Raw genomic sequence first — 17,705 nt, forward strand, 5'->3', positions numbered from 1 at the left:
GTCTTAACAGTTTTGTTGTAAAACCTGAGCAGGAGGCCTCTCGCCCCCCCCGATAATCACACAACAAAAGAAAGAAAGCATGGTCATGAAGGGGGTTTATTCACTTATTTATTTGTATCTCATAAATCCATCTCTCTTCATTAAAATGGGTGAAAGCAGATTAAAAATGAATCTTCTATACACATCGTCTCCAGTAAAGGGGCATTCTGTACAGTGTAGTTGGTGTTTACAGTGTGTATCTACACGCGATATGTTACAGTTTAGATGCGTTTCAGACGGCCTAAACCGCAGTCGGCACTCTGATGATCTCCCTGCTGCGTGATCACAAACTGAAATGATGCACAGTATCATGACTCAGCGTTGAGAGTACACACCTGTCCAGGTGTTACTTCATCTGATTGCTGGCTACAGTGAAGGCGACCTGAAACATCCCATTCATTTCTGATAAGAACAAAGGCATCACAGATTTCCATCAATGGAGCGGCGGCTCTGTGTAATTAATTATAATATTTAAGTACTTTATTTACTTTCATTATCTTTATACAATGAATATTCACATACACAGTCGATTTTCCTTGATTACAGGTTTCTGTTCAAAAGGAAGCACAGAGTTATTTTGACTTCTCTTAAGTCGGCTCCTTTTGCTACAGTAAATGTTTTTCTTCATATTGTCGTCCCTCCTCTCAGCTCTTCCACAGGGACAGCTGAATACATGTTATATACATGACTGATAATTTGAGTAATCGCAAGCTCCTCCTGGTAAAAGTCTAAAGCAGCTCGCTGCAGTTTGCAGTGGTCTGAAAAACACAATGCCAGAGAAAACAAGGAGGATGGCCTGACACTGCTGCGTTCAGACCACCGACTCAAAGAATAAGCACCAGAGTTTAGAAACGATGTTAGACAGACGTTTTTGAAAAAAACAAAACAAAACAAAACAAAGGACGTGTCCCCTGAAGAGCTGAAGGAAAGAAAGGACAAGTGGGGGGTGCAAAAACAAAAACACACAACATATAGCACTGCAATGCTGCATCAGCCTGTGGAAGCTTTCCACACATTATTTGGTCTGTGGCACTTTAGTGTCTCATTAACTTATAAAATCATAAAGTTGAATAATCATTATCTGTATGAGAAAGGCTTGTTTTTTTCCTGCAACTTCACTGATGCACTTACACAGCTTTACTAAACTAAGGCTATCTGAGCTCAGAACAGAAGCTGTGAATGAGACTGGACATGAGTTGGATGAATTTAAATGGTATGATGTTTGACAGAGGGCTCAGCTCTGTGGCTGGAAGGTCAATTCATGTAGCTTAACTGCAGTCACACTGTCGACTGCACAGCCACATAACAGATCCACACTGCATGAGACAGAAATGTTACTTTTTAATAATACCATGCAGGTTTATGACACTGCCAATACCTTGTATTTGACCGATCAGCCCCTCAAAACATGTTTAACTCTTATGTTATTTTACTTGGTTGGTTTCCACAGCCTGCGTGTAATATTTTTATATGCTTCTAAGTCAGTCAAAACATGTAATTTGATACCTTTTTTTGTCCATGAACACTGATCAAAATTTGTGGAGCTCTCAAGAACATTTGTTGCCATGATCATGACTTTGTTCTTTTTGTTTAAAACAATGCCACAATTTTTTCCAGCATTTGCTTCAGTTGCTTAAAATAATGGTTGGTAATAAGTGAGAGGCTGAAAAAAAAGTTTCTTTCAGTACATGTACTCATGTACAGTTATATGAATGAGGTGTCATTTGGACTTAGTTACAACACAAAATGGCCACAGATTTTTTTTCTGATTAAAATGTGAGCTTTTGTAATGTGTGTTGTTACAGTGATAACGTTTATGGCTTTATGCGCAGAAGAGGCAGTCGTCTATTGTGATACCTATAACTGAGGGATAATGTGCTCGTTGTGATATCAAAAGAGCTTTTTGAAGTGTGTTGCTCTGTGGCTTCACAGATGCTTTACAGCCCCAGATCAAAATTCAAAAGAGGAGAATCAGCAAGCACACATGACCCAGCCAGGGTCCGTCATTTGTCTCTTCTGTTGTGACATTTTTTCCCGAACAACTCCATTTTTAAATGAAAACGGTAAATGTGTCATCTTGGTGTGTATTATATTTTGCCAGCTGAAGCAGTGAGTTGCAGTCTTGTTGGTCTGGAACATTTCCAGTGTCCATGGCTTCAACTTCACCACTATGACCCACAGCTCCACCTCCACTCACAACTCGCTCTTTTACTCCGATTTGGAATATTTTCCTCGTGTCCCAGCATTCCTTTTGATATCGTCGCCTTTCTCCATGATGGTCTTTTTTTGTCCCAACACGTATTTTTATCCAAACTGGACGATCTGATGATGTTTCTTTTTCTGGTGTCCAGAATCTCTTTGAGGGAAAAACTATGCGTTATTTTCTGCTTCATCTGCTGAACACCTTTTTGATGATAATGGTAAAAAAAGCTCATTGAGAGACGGAGCGTCCATGCTAAAATGTCTGCGTGTGTACAGGTGGCGGTAGAGGGTGGTCACAGCAGTCTTCTCATCCTCAGAGGCAGCCATGCAAGCACGCAAAATTTGCAACAATTACTAGGAGTCCAACAATGGGGGAAAAATATATCAGGCACCAGACCCCAATACTACTCTTGCCATTTAGAAGCTCTATAGAACTAGAGCTTTAAAAGAAGATTGCGCTTCAACTATAAAATCCTCTCGAAAAACACTTTCAGTCTCTTTTAAAAAGCCGGTCAGCAGTGGGGAGGAAAATTAAAAAAATATCCATGATTTCTGTTTTTAAACAGAGGAGCAGAGATGCTGAAATGCTTGCATATTTCATGATGGGGTATCATATAATATTTAAGGGCTGGGGAACGGGATTGCGGCAAAAAATGATGCTGCAAATTAAGATTTGGTTTAAAATGACAAAATAGCTTATATACATTGGTGGTTATCTTGTGCAATTCTTTTTTTTTTTTTTTTAAGTTTGTTTTACTTGGCTGAATAAACAGCGACGGGGGAGGGAGAGAAAAACAAGAGGACTCCTCCCTTTATTCTTGGCCAAACCCTTCTGTTTCCTCGATGGCAAAGAGCAGCTTCTCTTTCAGCTGTTCGTAGCTCTTGTAAGGAGGCAAATCCAGACGGTTGAAACTGAAAAAAACAAAGATGAAAGTTGAGTATTACGGCTCAGATGCTTCATTGGCTATAACATACACAGAGTAAACATAAGCCTCAGGATAGTCACAACTTTCTTAGTAAACTGCAGCAGCTGTGATTCACTTTTCAGGCAAACTCTCTGAACCAGTGGCTGGAATATCTTCGCAAAACTGAATCCAGTGTATAACATAATGCAAGACACATTTAATCACAGTGAATAATAATATAATAAGAATAAAATCTAGGCAAAACTCTATGTGAGGGAGGAATGAATCGCATCATTCAGAGGTAGAGCGCTCCACTCACCATGTGTGGCTCCGAGGAAGCCATGTGTCCTTCCCCACCTTCTCAATGCAGAATTTTTGGGGCCCGTTACTTCCTGAAGTGCAAATGATAATAAGGGGTGAGAGGAACATTGTAAAACTATTACCGCCCCTCGGTTTTAAGCCTCCTCTTTTTGGCAAAACCACAGGAGATACAGAAATCTACACGATAAAAAAATAGCTGCTTTAAAGACATTAGGCCTTTCATTACACTACCTTTGAAATAGCAAGTTCAATTATACAAATTTATGAAACAACCTTTAAATTATCCTTTATTTTCCACATTAAAAACATTTCTTTATAATATTATATAAGATAACTGCTTCAAAAGCCTTTTCACTGTATATGCCATATCTCCCTCTCTAATATATATCTTATAACTGTGAAAACAATGCATTTCTGCTTCAAACTGCTGTATTTATTTAAATTTCTTGTAGAAACAAAAATGATTAAATTACATTTTAACACATCATGAGAACGTTATTTTTTACATTTGTGCAACACTCATTTTTACTTAATAGAAGTGTGAACACATCATCATGTAACTAGATACCACCTCTGTTAGCTAACAGCTAACATTAACTAGCTCTCTTCCTGCCGCTGTCAACGTGGATACGTTGTTCGCAATGTGGCATTATCAGTGAAATAACAGGGTGCGTCCTCTGATCGTCAGTTTACTGTGTCCTTTCATTCAGACGGTCTCCTCGAGGTAAATTTCTGTTTGTCCCAAACATGTTTTTTCATTGTCCGCAGGATGCCGGGACACCGTTTGTCTCGAGCCCTGCTTTTAAGGCTGCGCAAAATTTGTTTGACACAACAGTTAAACATGGCCTCTCATCTTATTTGCTGATAGGCCAATGGCAGAGAAGGCCATATCAGCTGACACTGATGTTTAAATGATAAATCTGCGCATTCTTGGTTATCACAATGTTGACATGTATGATTCCAGTTAAAAAACTCCAGTAAGAAGCATGCCGTCTTCACACAGAGACAAAAGAGTACAGAGGACTGACAGAGAGCTTCTTCACAAGTGGCAACAGCATCCGAAGCCCAATATCAGCATAAGCAACAAGCTTGTGGCGGAGTACCGGAGGAACAGGACAAAACAGAAATTTGTTGCCATGACAGCATGAAACGCTTCAAATATGGATGTTGCAACAAAAAAGCTACACTTTTTAAAAGGTGGATTCCTTAAACACATCTTCAGCATAGCTTTAGGGTGGATTCCCAAAATTAGTGTGACTTATTCAGTATGTGACTAAATGCCTCCTTTTCTGTTCCTGCGTTATAATGCTGAGAAATGGCCAGAAAAGGGTTTTTGCTTATATTTGATCTTTGACCTTTTGGATATAAAATGCCATCACTTTGAAATTTTAATTTATTGGACATTTTGATCTATATAGCTCCACTCAGGAACATAAACCGCTTCTCAAAGTCCTTTAGTCCCTCTGCTATCAGGCTGTTAAACCTTGACAGTAGTCTCGGGGAAGGAATATTTTTATTTTACTATCCTGGGAATTCTCCACTTGTGTATCCTTTGCCTTTGTAACCTCATTTATTTACTTATTTACTTTTTCATAGTTTTTCAGACTCGGAACTGTTTTCATTACTTAGGGGGCCATACAATATCAATATATAGATTTATTTATCGTCTCTGACATACTCCTTACTCTCTTGCTGTTGATTCATAAATGTATGGTCTGTATAAATAAAGTTGTTGAGTGAAATTGTGTCATAATTATTGTATGAATTATTGAGTTATGGCAAAAAAATGTGTTTCATGAGGTCACAGCGATCTTTAACCTTCAGTCAACATATTTGAATCAGGTTATTTAAGTGGACGTTTGTCCTGAATTTGAAGAAAGTGTTCCTGAGATATCACGTTGATGAGAATGGGACGGAAAACCAAAAAACAAAATGGAAAAATGACATGTTAATAGCATGTAACCATAGCTCTCTGTGTTCGACTGATGATGTAGTAAATGTGTCTCTCTTTGTGTGTCTGTTTGTCACTGACCCATGAGTTCAGCGAAGCCGCCCAGAGGAAGCCTGCATGTTCCGGTGACAAACTGCATGAGCCGCAGTCGCACTTCGTTGTCCACTTCTTTCACCAGCTGCAGGAGGGAGGAAGCGACATCACACACTCATCAGTGACCTCGCACTACCAACTAAACAGGCTTTCAATCATCAGATGATACGACACAATTCAAATAAACATTTAAAAGGAGCAACACCGGTTGTTTCACAGGTGTTACAATCACTGATCATGAGCACGCATGTGATTTAAAACCACCAGCTGGGGATTAAAACACTACATGACAATGAAAGGTGGTTTTGTGCTCTTTAGTGAGGTTTTTTTATTTTGCTGTGGTAGCATGTCATCATCCAGTCTGTTAGTGACAGATCGTCATGTTTATATGGGGCTGGCCACTTTGCTGATTACAATAGCGCCACCACATCTGAATAGTGCAGAAATTGCAGTCACAAATGACAGAAATCCAGCGAATGCAGTACGCTTATTCGAAAAAAAAAGACAACCATCAGTGTTTTGTGATGAGCTGGAGGCGGAAATAATCGGCTCCTTTCCTTTGTAAACAATAACAGGTAAGACACATGGACACAATGTCTGTTTTTGGGACTGTACCTGCCAGAACCAGATGATCTGTTTGCTGTTCCTTGTATAGTGGCGGTACACTGCGTTCCTCTGCCAATCTTGAAGGTCTACCTCCTGCATGCCACACAGCATCACCTGGGCCAAACACACATATGCAAGTGCATGAATGACATGTCGAACATAAAGCAAATACCTAAAGAGTAGAGAGAATTCTTACACCAAAAGAGTACAGAGAAAATATGATTTTCGATTAAAATCCAAATTCTTTCATCTTTAAGTGATGCTCAAAGGGTTCAAAGCTCTGTGGAGTGGGGGCAGGCTAATGGGACTACAAAAAATAAAAAAAATAAAAAAAACCCACACACACACTGGAGTATTGATAAGCTCCGACGTTAAAGGTTCTGCTGGTGGTATTGGAGAAATGACGAAAACATTTTTCTTGTTTATTTAGGTTACAAATACATAAAAACAATCTTTTAAAGTTTTTATCCCACCAACTGCATTTCTAATTTGCAATAAGATTAAGACATTTGTCTATGATGCATTTTCCAGAGGAGAGCTCTGTGTGTGTTGGAGTCCGGCAGGCTGGGGCATGTGGGGGTAAAAAATCATTTGCACGTAAGGGCGAAAACACGGGAATCTTTCAAAATATCTGGCAAAGTGCCTCACATACAGGCAGAGTAATGCACAATTTACGTCCGCCGAGCTAATTGTTAATCTCCTGTTGCCCCACCTACCTCATGCATGTTAGTCTGTGATGGGGATCTGTTTAAAACAATGCTATGCAGAATGTTAATTGATACAATGTACTTAGATACACTGAATATAAAGCTATATCAACTTGTGGTATAGCTTAGCTTATCAGCTAATATCAGCTTTGGTATTGTGTTATTTGGCTTAGTCAGCTACGCTAGCTGTCTGTGTCACACATTGGCACATATCAAAACAATGTTACTTCAACAGCTACAGATATTAAATGAACCGCAATGCCTGTTAGGTGAAAGGTTATCCACAGAAGATTATCTTTCCATGACTGTGGGAACGCTAAAGCATCAAATGGGACAGAGCTTGTTACTGCGCTACCAGCACCATGCCACACTGCTCACCTCAAGCTCCTTTTCATCAAAGTACTGGAGCCACTGAAGTGGAACGACCTCATTGAAGCCGTCCAGGAAAGCTTTGGTCTGACCTTCTACCCCGCGAGAGAACCTCCACTCTGCCATCAGACTGTAACCCAGACAGCAAAGATGGACTTTGTAAGTTACTCAAAATGATAATCAGAGGTCAGACATAGACCATAACAATAGAACAGCAGCTTTATTGAACCTGATGTACTCCTCCTTGTTCTCCTCGGTGACTAGAACATTGGCACCATCAGCTTTGAGGTCGTGAGAGGTGATCTTCCCCAGGATCTCCATGTCCACTGAGAAGTACATCTCCAGACCACACTCTTCAATGTTGTTGTCCCTGAGGAGAGACGAGATTGTGTTACTGCCAAAGCAAAATCAAGAGCTCGTAGTTGCAAAAACAAACAAATAAGTCTAAGATATTCAAGTTTCTATTCATAAGCATAAAATAAGACAGCCTCTTAAAGGTAAGCAAACACTGGCTGAGTCTCTGGTGTTTGTGCCATCTTTTTGATAACTAATCATACATCCTGTCATGTCTGCAATAAATGCCTCACCCCCTCTTACCCCCTCTCCCTCTGTCATTAGCACTCTTGTACGTGTGGATTCTGTCCACTTTCCACATCTCTTTTTGTGGTTGAGTTCCCATGTTTTCTTGATCCACAGTCCTTACTCTAACACATTAACACTTTGCCTAAAAACTTACAGGCTCAATCACTGATTCTAAACCAATACATATTTTTGTCAAATATCTCCTTGCAGTCGACTAGCTGTCTGCTCTGTGTGCCCTGCTGTAAAATGCATATCAAACAGGCCACACACCAGCCACAGTGCCAGATAGACAAAAAAAGTTCATTTCCAACCCCGCTGCTCGTGCACAGGACTGGGGAAAGGCCATGGTATGGGAGGGGAAGAAGTTAAATCTAGCACATGACAGGAGGGGTGTATTTGTTTGGGTGTTAAGTTCAAATATCAACAAACTTTCTGCCTTGAATATTCATATTTGATGTTATGTACTTATTTAACTTACAGTAACTCTGACTCTCCTAAAAGCTTAAGGCAAAACAAACAGAATGACAGGGAGCAAAGGCTGAAAACATTCATGTGGAACAACAGATGTGTCATTCACTTGATACTTTGAGATTGTTCTTGTGCCTCATTGGTGCTAAAGAACAGAAAAATCAAAAAGTTAATTCCTGTGACTGTTATACTGGGCTTCAATCTGCCCTTTTATCTTCTCTAGTGATCCCATATAGCTCAGGAAGAAAATACTGCAGTTGGTGCTGCAACTGCAAGTGGAATGTGCTAAGCCCAGCCTTCTGTGATACTACAGCTCCCTCCAGAGTTTAATATAGGGCACTTTCAGTATATCTGGCAAAATAAACTGAGCCAACAGTGTGCACATAAGAGAGCGGGGTCAAGGGACCCTGGAAGATTAGCCTCTAGACAATGACTAAGTACTCTATTTAAGAAAGCACAAAGTGACTCTTTAATCAAAGGCTCCACTTACAGTAAACTGCTGTGATATTAAGAGCTGTCAAATCAACAATCAATAACTATTTCAATCTTAAATGCTTTACAGTAAAGTGATTATAAAAATTAATATATGCACGTGTTAATTTCCCTACCACAATAACACTCATATACATTCTGAAGGTCGTGTGAACCAAAGACACAAATTACCTGATCCATATAAGAGAGTTGTAGAACTCTGGGTCGATGGACTCCAGGTCTTTGAGTATTAGCTTCTTGTTCAGCATGCGTTTGTAGAAAGGGAGAGAGAAGCCTGTGTCGATGAACTTGCCGTGGAAAAGTGCCTGCAGCAAGAGATAAATAAAAAGACAGATTATTATAGATTTGGTGGTTATTCTGAAAATATGGTATCTCTGGGGATATAGTTAATCACATAACAGATCAATTTATCATATACAAGGAAACAGCCCCTAACACCATCCTAATGATGATATGGCAGATAATGGCAAGATAGCTGAAAGCGAGCTTTGACAATCTGAAAATAAATACATACAGACTGCACACAGTCTCAAAGTGCATGTGTTGAAACCCTTAAAAGGGACAAATTACATTATATATATATACACACACACATATACATATACATATATAATGTTGCATATTCATATTAAACATGGCCAAAGTTTCAAATGATGAGGTACACATACATAAAAATAATCCCTGTGAGCCAATACCTCAGGCTTCAAGCCATTCTGAATACTTCGTTTCCAACTGTTCTATTTTCAAGACAAGCTGACATCAGATCATGACAGATTTCTTCTTATGGACATCTGTTACTGACACACTACTGCATGCATTTACATGACAAAGCCTACTCTGCTACATGGTACTGTCAGGGAAACATGGAAACTTGGTTGCATATATTATAAATTTCTCCTCGGTTTCGGATCATATTCCTGTTGGAACATGTCTGGCTGTGTCTGAAAGCTTTTAGTGGTGATTTTTCACAGTAGAAAGTTCAGATATCCTCAGTTAGTCATTCATCAGATGCAAAAGACCCTTAAACACTGACCGATTAGAGCACACTGGGCTTTTTCATGAAGGGGGCTTAAATGCAAAGGAGCTAAAAAGCGGTGTCAGGTGTCAGGTGTTCCAGCACTGACAGTATGAGGAAAATTAAGTGTTTTTTAACACTGAAGCATGTAAACACATTCCAGTAGAAACCTTAAATACAAGTATGAACCTGAAAATGAGCATAATGGGTCCTCTTTAACTTTATGTTTGGACATGGTTTTTTTATTTAATGTTTGGTTATTTTAGTCAACACATTTAATGTAACACTTCTTATGCTTGCACAGGTGTTATCAGGATTGTTTGCATTTGTGTGGGCAGCTTGTGAACTTGCCATTGCGATAAAGCGGCCTATGAAGCAGAAGTAGGAGAGGTGGTCCGGGTTGATAGCGGAGGCCGGGTTGATCTGCAGACAGTAGTTGCTCTTGCCAGCGTACTCAAATAGGCAGTACATGGGGTTCAGCACTTCATGTGACAACAAGAAGAACCACTCTCTGCAAAGTGAGGTGTGGGACAAAATGATAAAGACAGTGACAAAGAGGGAGGACAAAGATAAGAGAGTGTGTAAGGGGAATAATTTGAATAGAAATTGGGAAGGAAATGAAAGGAGGAAAAGAGAAAAGAAAAAGAGAGACACAAGAGACGCACATGATCAATTACTGCTTACATTTACAGTTTTTTTTTTAATTCACACTATAATATTTATATTGTCCATATTACCGGGCTAAGCCACCATAGTCTAGACCCTCCTCGCCTCTGAAGATAACGTAGAGTCTCCTCCTCAAGTCGTAAGGCTTCAGGGCCATAATCTAACAGAGAAACAACACAACATCAGCAAATGAAAAGGGCACAGTGGCATGTCTTTATTGAATGTATAACAGAGGAAAAATAAAATGAGCATGCACGCAGGCTGTTGTACATCACTACACTTGCACTTCATAACTGTATGTGCTGCACAACACTAGATGGTGGTAGAAGGACCCTCTTACTTGCTGGAAAGAGTCTTCAAACAATGTCTGTCTGGAGACGGTGATCTTCACATGGCTTGGGAGAGCATTGGACTGAGCAAAGACAGGACAAAACGTTAATGCATTTGGGAGGGGAAATGAGATTAACACGTGACTGGGAGCAAGAAATAGAGTGATGGAGAGAGAAAGCGCCTACCTGGCACAAGTAGCGAAAATGGGCAAGCTTCCACCGAAAGCTGCGCTCATAAGCAATCTGAGGGCCTTTGGTGCTGAGAAGCATAAATACATATATATCAACGTCAGAATGTACCAAGAACAAGCTGACGGATGCAATTCAATAGATTCCAAAGGGGTTAACAGTTGAATCTACTTCATATAATGAAAAACAAATGCTGTACATGTGATATATGCTCTGGTATGGTCCCATGAAGTTAAGCAATGTTTAGAAATATTTTCTAGCAAATTTATCAAATTCCCTGTGCCTGTATGTAATAGAACCAACCAACCAACCATTTTTTTCTAAATGAATATATGTTTTTTTAAACTTACTGAGCTCTATGTAAACTGGCTAAATTAAAGTAAAAAATGACTCCATGTGGTCTGAGTAAAATGTTCTCTTAAACTATGCACAAGGTCCCATAGTGAGGGTTAGAATGGATTTATATATCATGTTATGTAATGTACAACACATGAACATATCAGTTATTTAAAATCGTGGTCTTACACAGAGGACTTTCCAGTGCGAGGGTCGCTGAAAGTGGTCGTTCGGGTGTTGTGATCCACAAAGTAACGAACCCCTTCCCTTGTGTATCGGATCTCCCAACCTTCAGGAAGAGGATCCTCATTCTGTAGCCTGCAAACACACACACAGACACACACAGCCCAATTATATACATGGACTGATACATGTGGGAAATGGAGGCTATGTCAAAAGGTCAAGAAACACATTACAAAAGTTTTTCTTGCAGCTTATGATATTTTTCAGTTTCAAACAAATTTCACAACAGGTTAATGGTGCTATCATGACTGACAGATTATGTTTCTTTTTAGTACCAATAGGACATTGGCAAATTAATAACAGCTGCTTTCATAATAATTAGAGATTCAGTGACTTATCGGCCGAGCATCGGTATCTGGCAATACACCTCGTTGACTGTCATTAGCTTATCTGCAAAAAAAATGGAATTCAACCATTCCGATGTCGTCGTCGTGTCACACCGATTCTGAGAAGGCTTAAAAGCAGGGCTAAAGACTAATCTAAGAGTCTAAGACATCCCCTCGTCCCCAAGTCGAAAACTTGTTTCCTACAAATCCTACAAATTTAAAGACTATATGTGTAAACGAATGGACCAAAATCTCCTCTGAACACTAAGAGAGAGCAGATTCTTCATACATGAAGAATCTTGAAGATGACAAACAAAAGTTTTTCCACAAAGTAATACATACAATTCAGTTAATGTGTTCAATACTTGTTTCCTGTGTCATTCTACAAAATTGCATTCACTTTTTTTATGGACTGAAAATGGATTTTTTATTAACTTTTTTTTTTAATCTGTGTGATTTTTTTGAGTTTATATCAATGTCTGGTCTAAATTTTATGCAAATCTCTGCACTAGAAATATGTTTATTCAAAAAATGAATACTTATTTCCACCACTGTAAATGTGTATGACTGAATTTTAGCTCATTTAAAGACTCTAATTAAAGACCGTATGACTTTAAAACAGTTCCATTATTTTTTTTACAAGGAAGATTTCTATGTTTCCTAGCTCAAAAGGGTGAATAAATACAACGAAAACAAAATAAACGTCAAAAGAAAAACATAGGTATCGAATATCAGCTCAAAATTTCAAAATGGCAGTATGCCTAACAATAATGGGTTGTTGTTGTTGTTTTCCTTCAGATCATAACCTGCTGTAGTACGTTGTGCTACAAAAATACTACACACCTTTGTTCCAAGAATGCATACTGATTAAGGTCAAAGGTCATGTTGTTGCACAGAGGGGTTAACAGTTCAGACCCTGATGTTGTTTTGGATATGCTTCTCATGACTGAATAATATTTTGGGAAATTGAAAAATAAGACATATTGTGAAAGAATCGTGTATTGTGCAAACAATCTGGAGGCCAACCGATTTATCTGCCTAGCTTGTTCTTGTTCCTGTAACTGTTCATTACGATGTGTCACAAGGTCTTCTTGACTTTCTATTCCGAAATGATGATTATAAATACTCATCTTGGCTTTCCCTGAAGCCAGATCAGAAGAGCAGATATTGCCTCGCCTCAAGCACACATTCAATAAACTCACAATAACACAGTTTTCTGCTTCAGAATTTTCGTTGCTGAATATTTAAGAAGTTAAAGGCTAACTTTTATATTTTTCAACCTGGACCATATTTTGCCATGTTTTATGTTCATGTGACAAATGGGAACAAAACTTTTTGAGACTGATCCAGTACTGAGCACAAGTGCTGTAGACCAGCCTGCAGCTGCAAAACAGATTGCAATGTCACAACTTGGGCATGTTGGCACAATCAGTTTAGGTCCATTAAAAGTGCTTGTTTTTTGCCCCTAACATGCTCAGATTATTATTCTAACTGAATGCTTGTCTCCGGGCTGCCCCTGCAAAAAGTATAGAACTGAACCACGGCATGTGCAGACTCTTTGTGGTGATGGGTGCCGGTCATGTATTGGCGTTAGCGGACTCCTTTTTGTAGCTCACCTTAAATACTGTTGCTCACTGTTCGTTTGAAACAGACCAAAGTGAAACCATGAGTGGAAAGCACAGTTTAGATGTTTTGTTGTTGTGGTTTTTCTGGCACTGAGCTCACCCTTGGGTTCGGGGGTCTTCCCACTGCGTTGTCTTGGTATTGTGGTTGACAAAGTACACTCGATCATTGGAGTCCACGCGCCTCTCTAAAGATGATAAAAACACAAACAGGCATTTCTAGGTTAACAGACAGATGTGACACTTGGCCCCAAAATGTGGCAACACTTGTCAGATTATCCTTGGAGCTGACTCATGCTATAAACATAAACATCTTTGATCTCGGTGAAAAACAAGGAGAGACAGCAGAGGTTTAAAAGAGGAAGTTGAGAGATGAGTCAAAATAGTGAAGCAAACAAGCGATTTGGATACATTCAAAATAGTCTTTATACAACTTAAACAGTGTCACAAAGTATTTGTTCTTCATAATAACAATCATTTTGGCATGAAAGTATGTACAATAATTTTTGATGCATTTCTGTGTTTTTCTTATCAGCAAAAATGACAAATGTAGATAAATATCCCACTCAAAGTTCAGCACATACTGACACCAAATAAAAATATGTACAATATTTAGATGAAAGAATGTAAACTCACCCCAACCAGGCGGCAGCGGGCCAAGAGGATCATTCTCAGCAGACATCATGGATGCCTGAAAACGAGGGATGCACACATAGACATCCATTTAAAAAAGAAAAAGAAAACAGGAAGGCACCAATCTGGTCGAAAATATTCCAAATATGTATATTTATTTAAAAAAATAATTAGACTCCACATCAAGGATCAGGGAATTGGGAAAAGTTCCAAAGGAAACAAATGAGAAAGTGAGTTTTGCTATGTTGCTGGCGGGAAGGCCTCTATGGCTAGTGACAGCTAAATACTTCCCAGCTGTCTGTCTTTTGCTTTGTGTTGTAAGTTAATCATCGTCAGTGAAGATGACATCACCGCTGAAATCAAAGACTTAACAGAAGGACCCTCACCAAAATAACCAGATTAGAGCAGAGGCTGAGGCGTGCATATTTTGACTTTGGCCAGGCAAAGTTCTCACCCATGGGCTAAAAGAGTTGAGCTGTGTATTGAGTGAGTGGAGTTGCAAAATAAATGCAGCCAGAGAAAGAGGTGAGATTCATGAGGCAAAGGATGGAAGGGACAAAAGTTTCTAAGTTTCATTGTTTGTAACCGTCATCAGAAACTACGCTTTGATTTATAAGTTTATCATGATGACGAGAGTCAGAAAATAATACTGTTGATTTTCTTTAAATTTACTCTACCATACTTTGCAATATACTCTCTAATAGGCTAATCATTTTTAAAGCACGCTGTAGTGTTTTTACCATATGTAATGTAGTCACTGCTTTTCATTTATTACACTATGGGAAAAAATAAACCTTCAATGACTTAACATTTTCCTGAGTTAGGTATGATTTTCAGTGTTGTCAAAGTTGCATTGCTGTAGTTGCATTATGCACAGTGCTTTTAAGTAGTCTGCACTTCATACTGGAAAGAAAAAAGTAAACTTATAACTGATGTTGGAAAAAAATCAAAGAGCCCAATATAAAAAAATAAGTAATTATATAGATAATATCTGGGATTTGCCATTAAAGTTATGCAACCTTTTAAAAGTTCTTAAAAGATCTAGATAACATCAGAGTGGTTCTGGACGACTATATTTCGTCCAATATCTGAACCAACACAAAGCAATGAGATCACTGACATCACAGATAACCAGAAACTTAATGATCTTTAAAAGGTTTCTTGGTAAGTACTGAGGAATGGTTTTTGCTAAATGCACATTGTAAGGGTGACAAGCTGATAAAAGCTAAAAGCTGGATAGAACCAGTGTGGTCAGGAGACTCAATAATGCATTGGGTTCTTTTGAGATTAAGATCAAAAGACTGTAGTTTTGCAGATTGGCAGCTCACCAAATGTGTACAGTGGGAATTACAAGTAACCTGAGAAGTTGTTTTTGGATGATTACTTGCTGTCTATGAAACAAATCAACGAGAGATTTGTAATTCAAAAAGGGACAAGAGGATGTAGGAAAGGTTGGGGTGGAAGTTGTCTTACAGAGTAGAGGTATCTCTGGTTAAACTGGTGCATAGCTCCCTGCAGCTGGCTGCGCTGGCTCTGCCACTGCTCAAAGTTGCGGACCGATTCCATCGTGGGACGCTGCCATGTGGTCGTGCGTGTGTTGTGGTCCACATAATAGATCCTGCCGCGGTCATCCACTCGGCGCTCCCAACTGGCAGAGTGACGGAGATACAGGACAGTAAACCAATACACAGTCTGCCTGGGGTGTTCAAAATACACTTCACGGTTTCTCAGACTGAGATTTAAACTGTGTACTGTGTTTTATGATCATATCATAGAAACAATACTTCCACTTATTAGTTCGTTTGCAAACAACAGAGAAAACAGCATGCTGCTTCACGGGACTCTTTGGTTTCAGCAATTAGTTGTATTCATACATTAGGACAGTATTAGTGGCTTAGAAATGAAACTGAAATCCACACCATGAAACTGTGTGTTATGGTAACCTCTGTGTGGAAGTCAAAAAGCCAATGTTTATATGGACAGATGAACCTTGTAAAATTACAGATATCATATCTGAGAAGGGCTGAAGACAAAAAAAGTGAGCAAAAGAGAGGCACTCACCCTGGTGGCAATGGCTGTGGTCTTTCCCAGGTCGTAGTTCTGGTGTTGTGGTCTACATAATAAGTTCTGCCATGCGGATCTTTCCTCTGCTCCCACCTGAAAGATGCAACAATTAACAACAATTTAGGCAAAAAAAGCAAGGTGCAAACAAAAATCTATATAAAGTTGCAATATGGTGGATATGGATAGAAATTTGAAAGTAAATGTTCAACAGACTTTGCTACATTATTGTGAAAGATCAGTTTGAATGTGGGTTTTTCGAACTCAAATGATACTGACAGGAGTATCATCTAAAGTTGGAACCATTATCTTTACTGAAGCTTTACAATATTTCTTTTATTAAATTCAATAATAATATACATTCACATTTTTTGTTGTTTTTTTTTCTCATAAAATATTTATATTTATTTTGTGGAGGTTTTTGAAACACAATAATTGAATCTTATTGTAATAATGTTGTTAAAAAACAGTGATGTTAAACACAGTCAGGGAATGCAGAATAGGTGGCGTTTTTTACCCCGGTGGTAGAGGATCAGAGGCTCCAGCATTGGGGACCTGCTGCCTGGGCTTCGCCCCGTCTGTAGTTACAGTTGCACTGCTACTACTGCTGCTACCACCGCCGCCTCCTGAAGCATTCGCTTCTCCAATTGCTGGGGAGGAAGTGGACGATGATGAGGGCGTGGCTCCCTGTGCTGGGGAGGTGAATGTGGAGGAAGCAGCAGCAGTGCCATCAGTAGGCTTTGCAGCAGAGGAGGAGGAGGAGGACGCTGGAGCCTGTGAGGAGCTTGGCAGGGTTTGAGATGTGCTATCTGATGCTGTGTCGGGGTCCGCCGGGGCGGCATCTTGATTGCAGTCCTCGTGGTCATCTGCGGAGGGCAGCACATCTGTTGTAGAAGACGATGGCTGGAGAGCAGCATCACAGGACTCCCCATTGACTGCAGGAAAGTCAGAGAAAGACAATGTTGCTGTTTACATACATGGACTAAACACATCATCCATATATGACTTGATGTCAGTGATGTCTAAAGAAAATAAACGTCTGACTAGTCTGGTAGTCTAAGAATCTACATTCGTACTGTACACATGCATCAACACACAGCAACTGGCTGATCAGCAAGTGTCTGTCCATGTAAACACGTCCACTGACAGAAAGAATTCAAAGTCTGAAAATGGATACTCCATTTCTTTACACGAAACTAGAGTGGATATAAAAAGTCTCCACACCATTGTGAAACTGCAGCTTTTTAAAATGTACAACATTAATGACAGATTTATTTAATCTTTAATAGAATCTTGGTTTGTTTGAAAGTTAGAGATTGCATCCTACTGCAAAGGCAATGGTCTGCAGAGAGTTCCCGAAGAAAATACAAAATCTAATTGCTGAAAAGTACCCATGTGGAAAGAAATTTAAAAAAAACACTTCTACCATGGAGCACAGTCAAAACATCATTACAAGTGGATGAATTGTGGCACTAGAGAGGCATGGCAAAGATCAGAACGACCCTCAAAAGTTGATGAGATGATAAGGAGAGAACTTATCACAGCGACTA

At 39.3% G+C, this 17,705-nt stretch overlaps 1 protein-coding gene across 2 annotated transcripts in view; it reads right to left on the reverse strand.

Annotated features, from left to right (window-relative positions):
- Nucleotides 1-90: 90 nt before the first annotated feature.
- Nucleotides 91-17,705, reverse strand: part of wwp1 (WW domain containing E3 ubiquitin protein ligase 1) — a 36,089-nt gene continuing 18,474 nt past the window's right edge. For both annotated transcript variants that reach the window (XM_042510753.2, XM_042510754.2), the window contains 17 exons: nt 16,673-17,090; nt 16,156-16,251; nt 15,568-15,742; nt 14,098-14,152; nt 13,565-13,649; nt 11,460-11,588; nt 10,932-11,004; nt 10,757-10,828; nt 10,488-10,576; nt 10,102-10,261; nt 8,907-9,040; nt 7,423-7,563; nt 7,203-7,323; nt 6,127-6,231; nt 5,500-5,596; nt 3,466-3,538; nt 91-3,153 (listed from right to left, as the gene is read on the reverse strand). In XM_042510753.2, the coding sequence (XP_042366687.2) occupies nt 3,054-3,153; nt 3,466-3,538; nt 5,500-5,596; nt 6,127-6,231; nt 7,203-7,323; nt 7,423-7,563; nt 8,907-9,040; nt 10,102-10,261; nt 10,488-10,576; nt 10,757-10,828; nt 10,932-11,004; nt 11,460-11,588; nt 13,565-13,649; nt 14,098-14,152; nt 15,568-15,742; nt 16,156-16,251; nt 16,673-17,090 (2,123 nt within the window). In that variant the 3' untranslated portion in view covers nt 91-3,053. The remainder of the gene's footprint in view (nt 3,154-3,465; nt 3,539-5,499; nt 5,597-6,126; nt 6,232-7,202; nt 7,324-7,422; nt 7,564-8,906; nt 9,041-10,101; nt 10,262-10,487; nt 10,577-10,756; nt 10,829-10,931; nt 11,005-11,459; nt 11,589-13,564; nt 13,650-14,097; nt 14,153-15,567; nt 15,743-16,155; nt 16,252-16,672; nt 17,091-17,705) is intronic.

This window comes from Plectropomus leopardus, chromosome 21, assembly GCF_026936395.1.
Source record: "Plectropomus leopardus strain MGB_pleo_1.0 chromosome 21, ASM2693639v1, whole genome shotgun sequence".
Lineage (NCBI taxonomy): Eukaryota > Metazoa > Chordata > Actinopteri > Perciformes > Serranidae > Plectropomus > Plectropomus leopardus.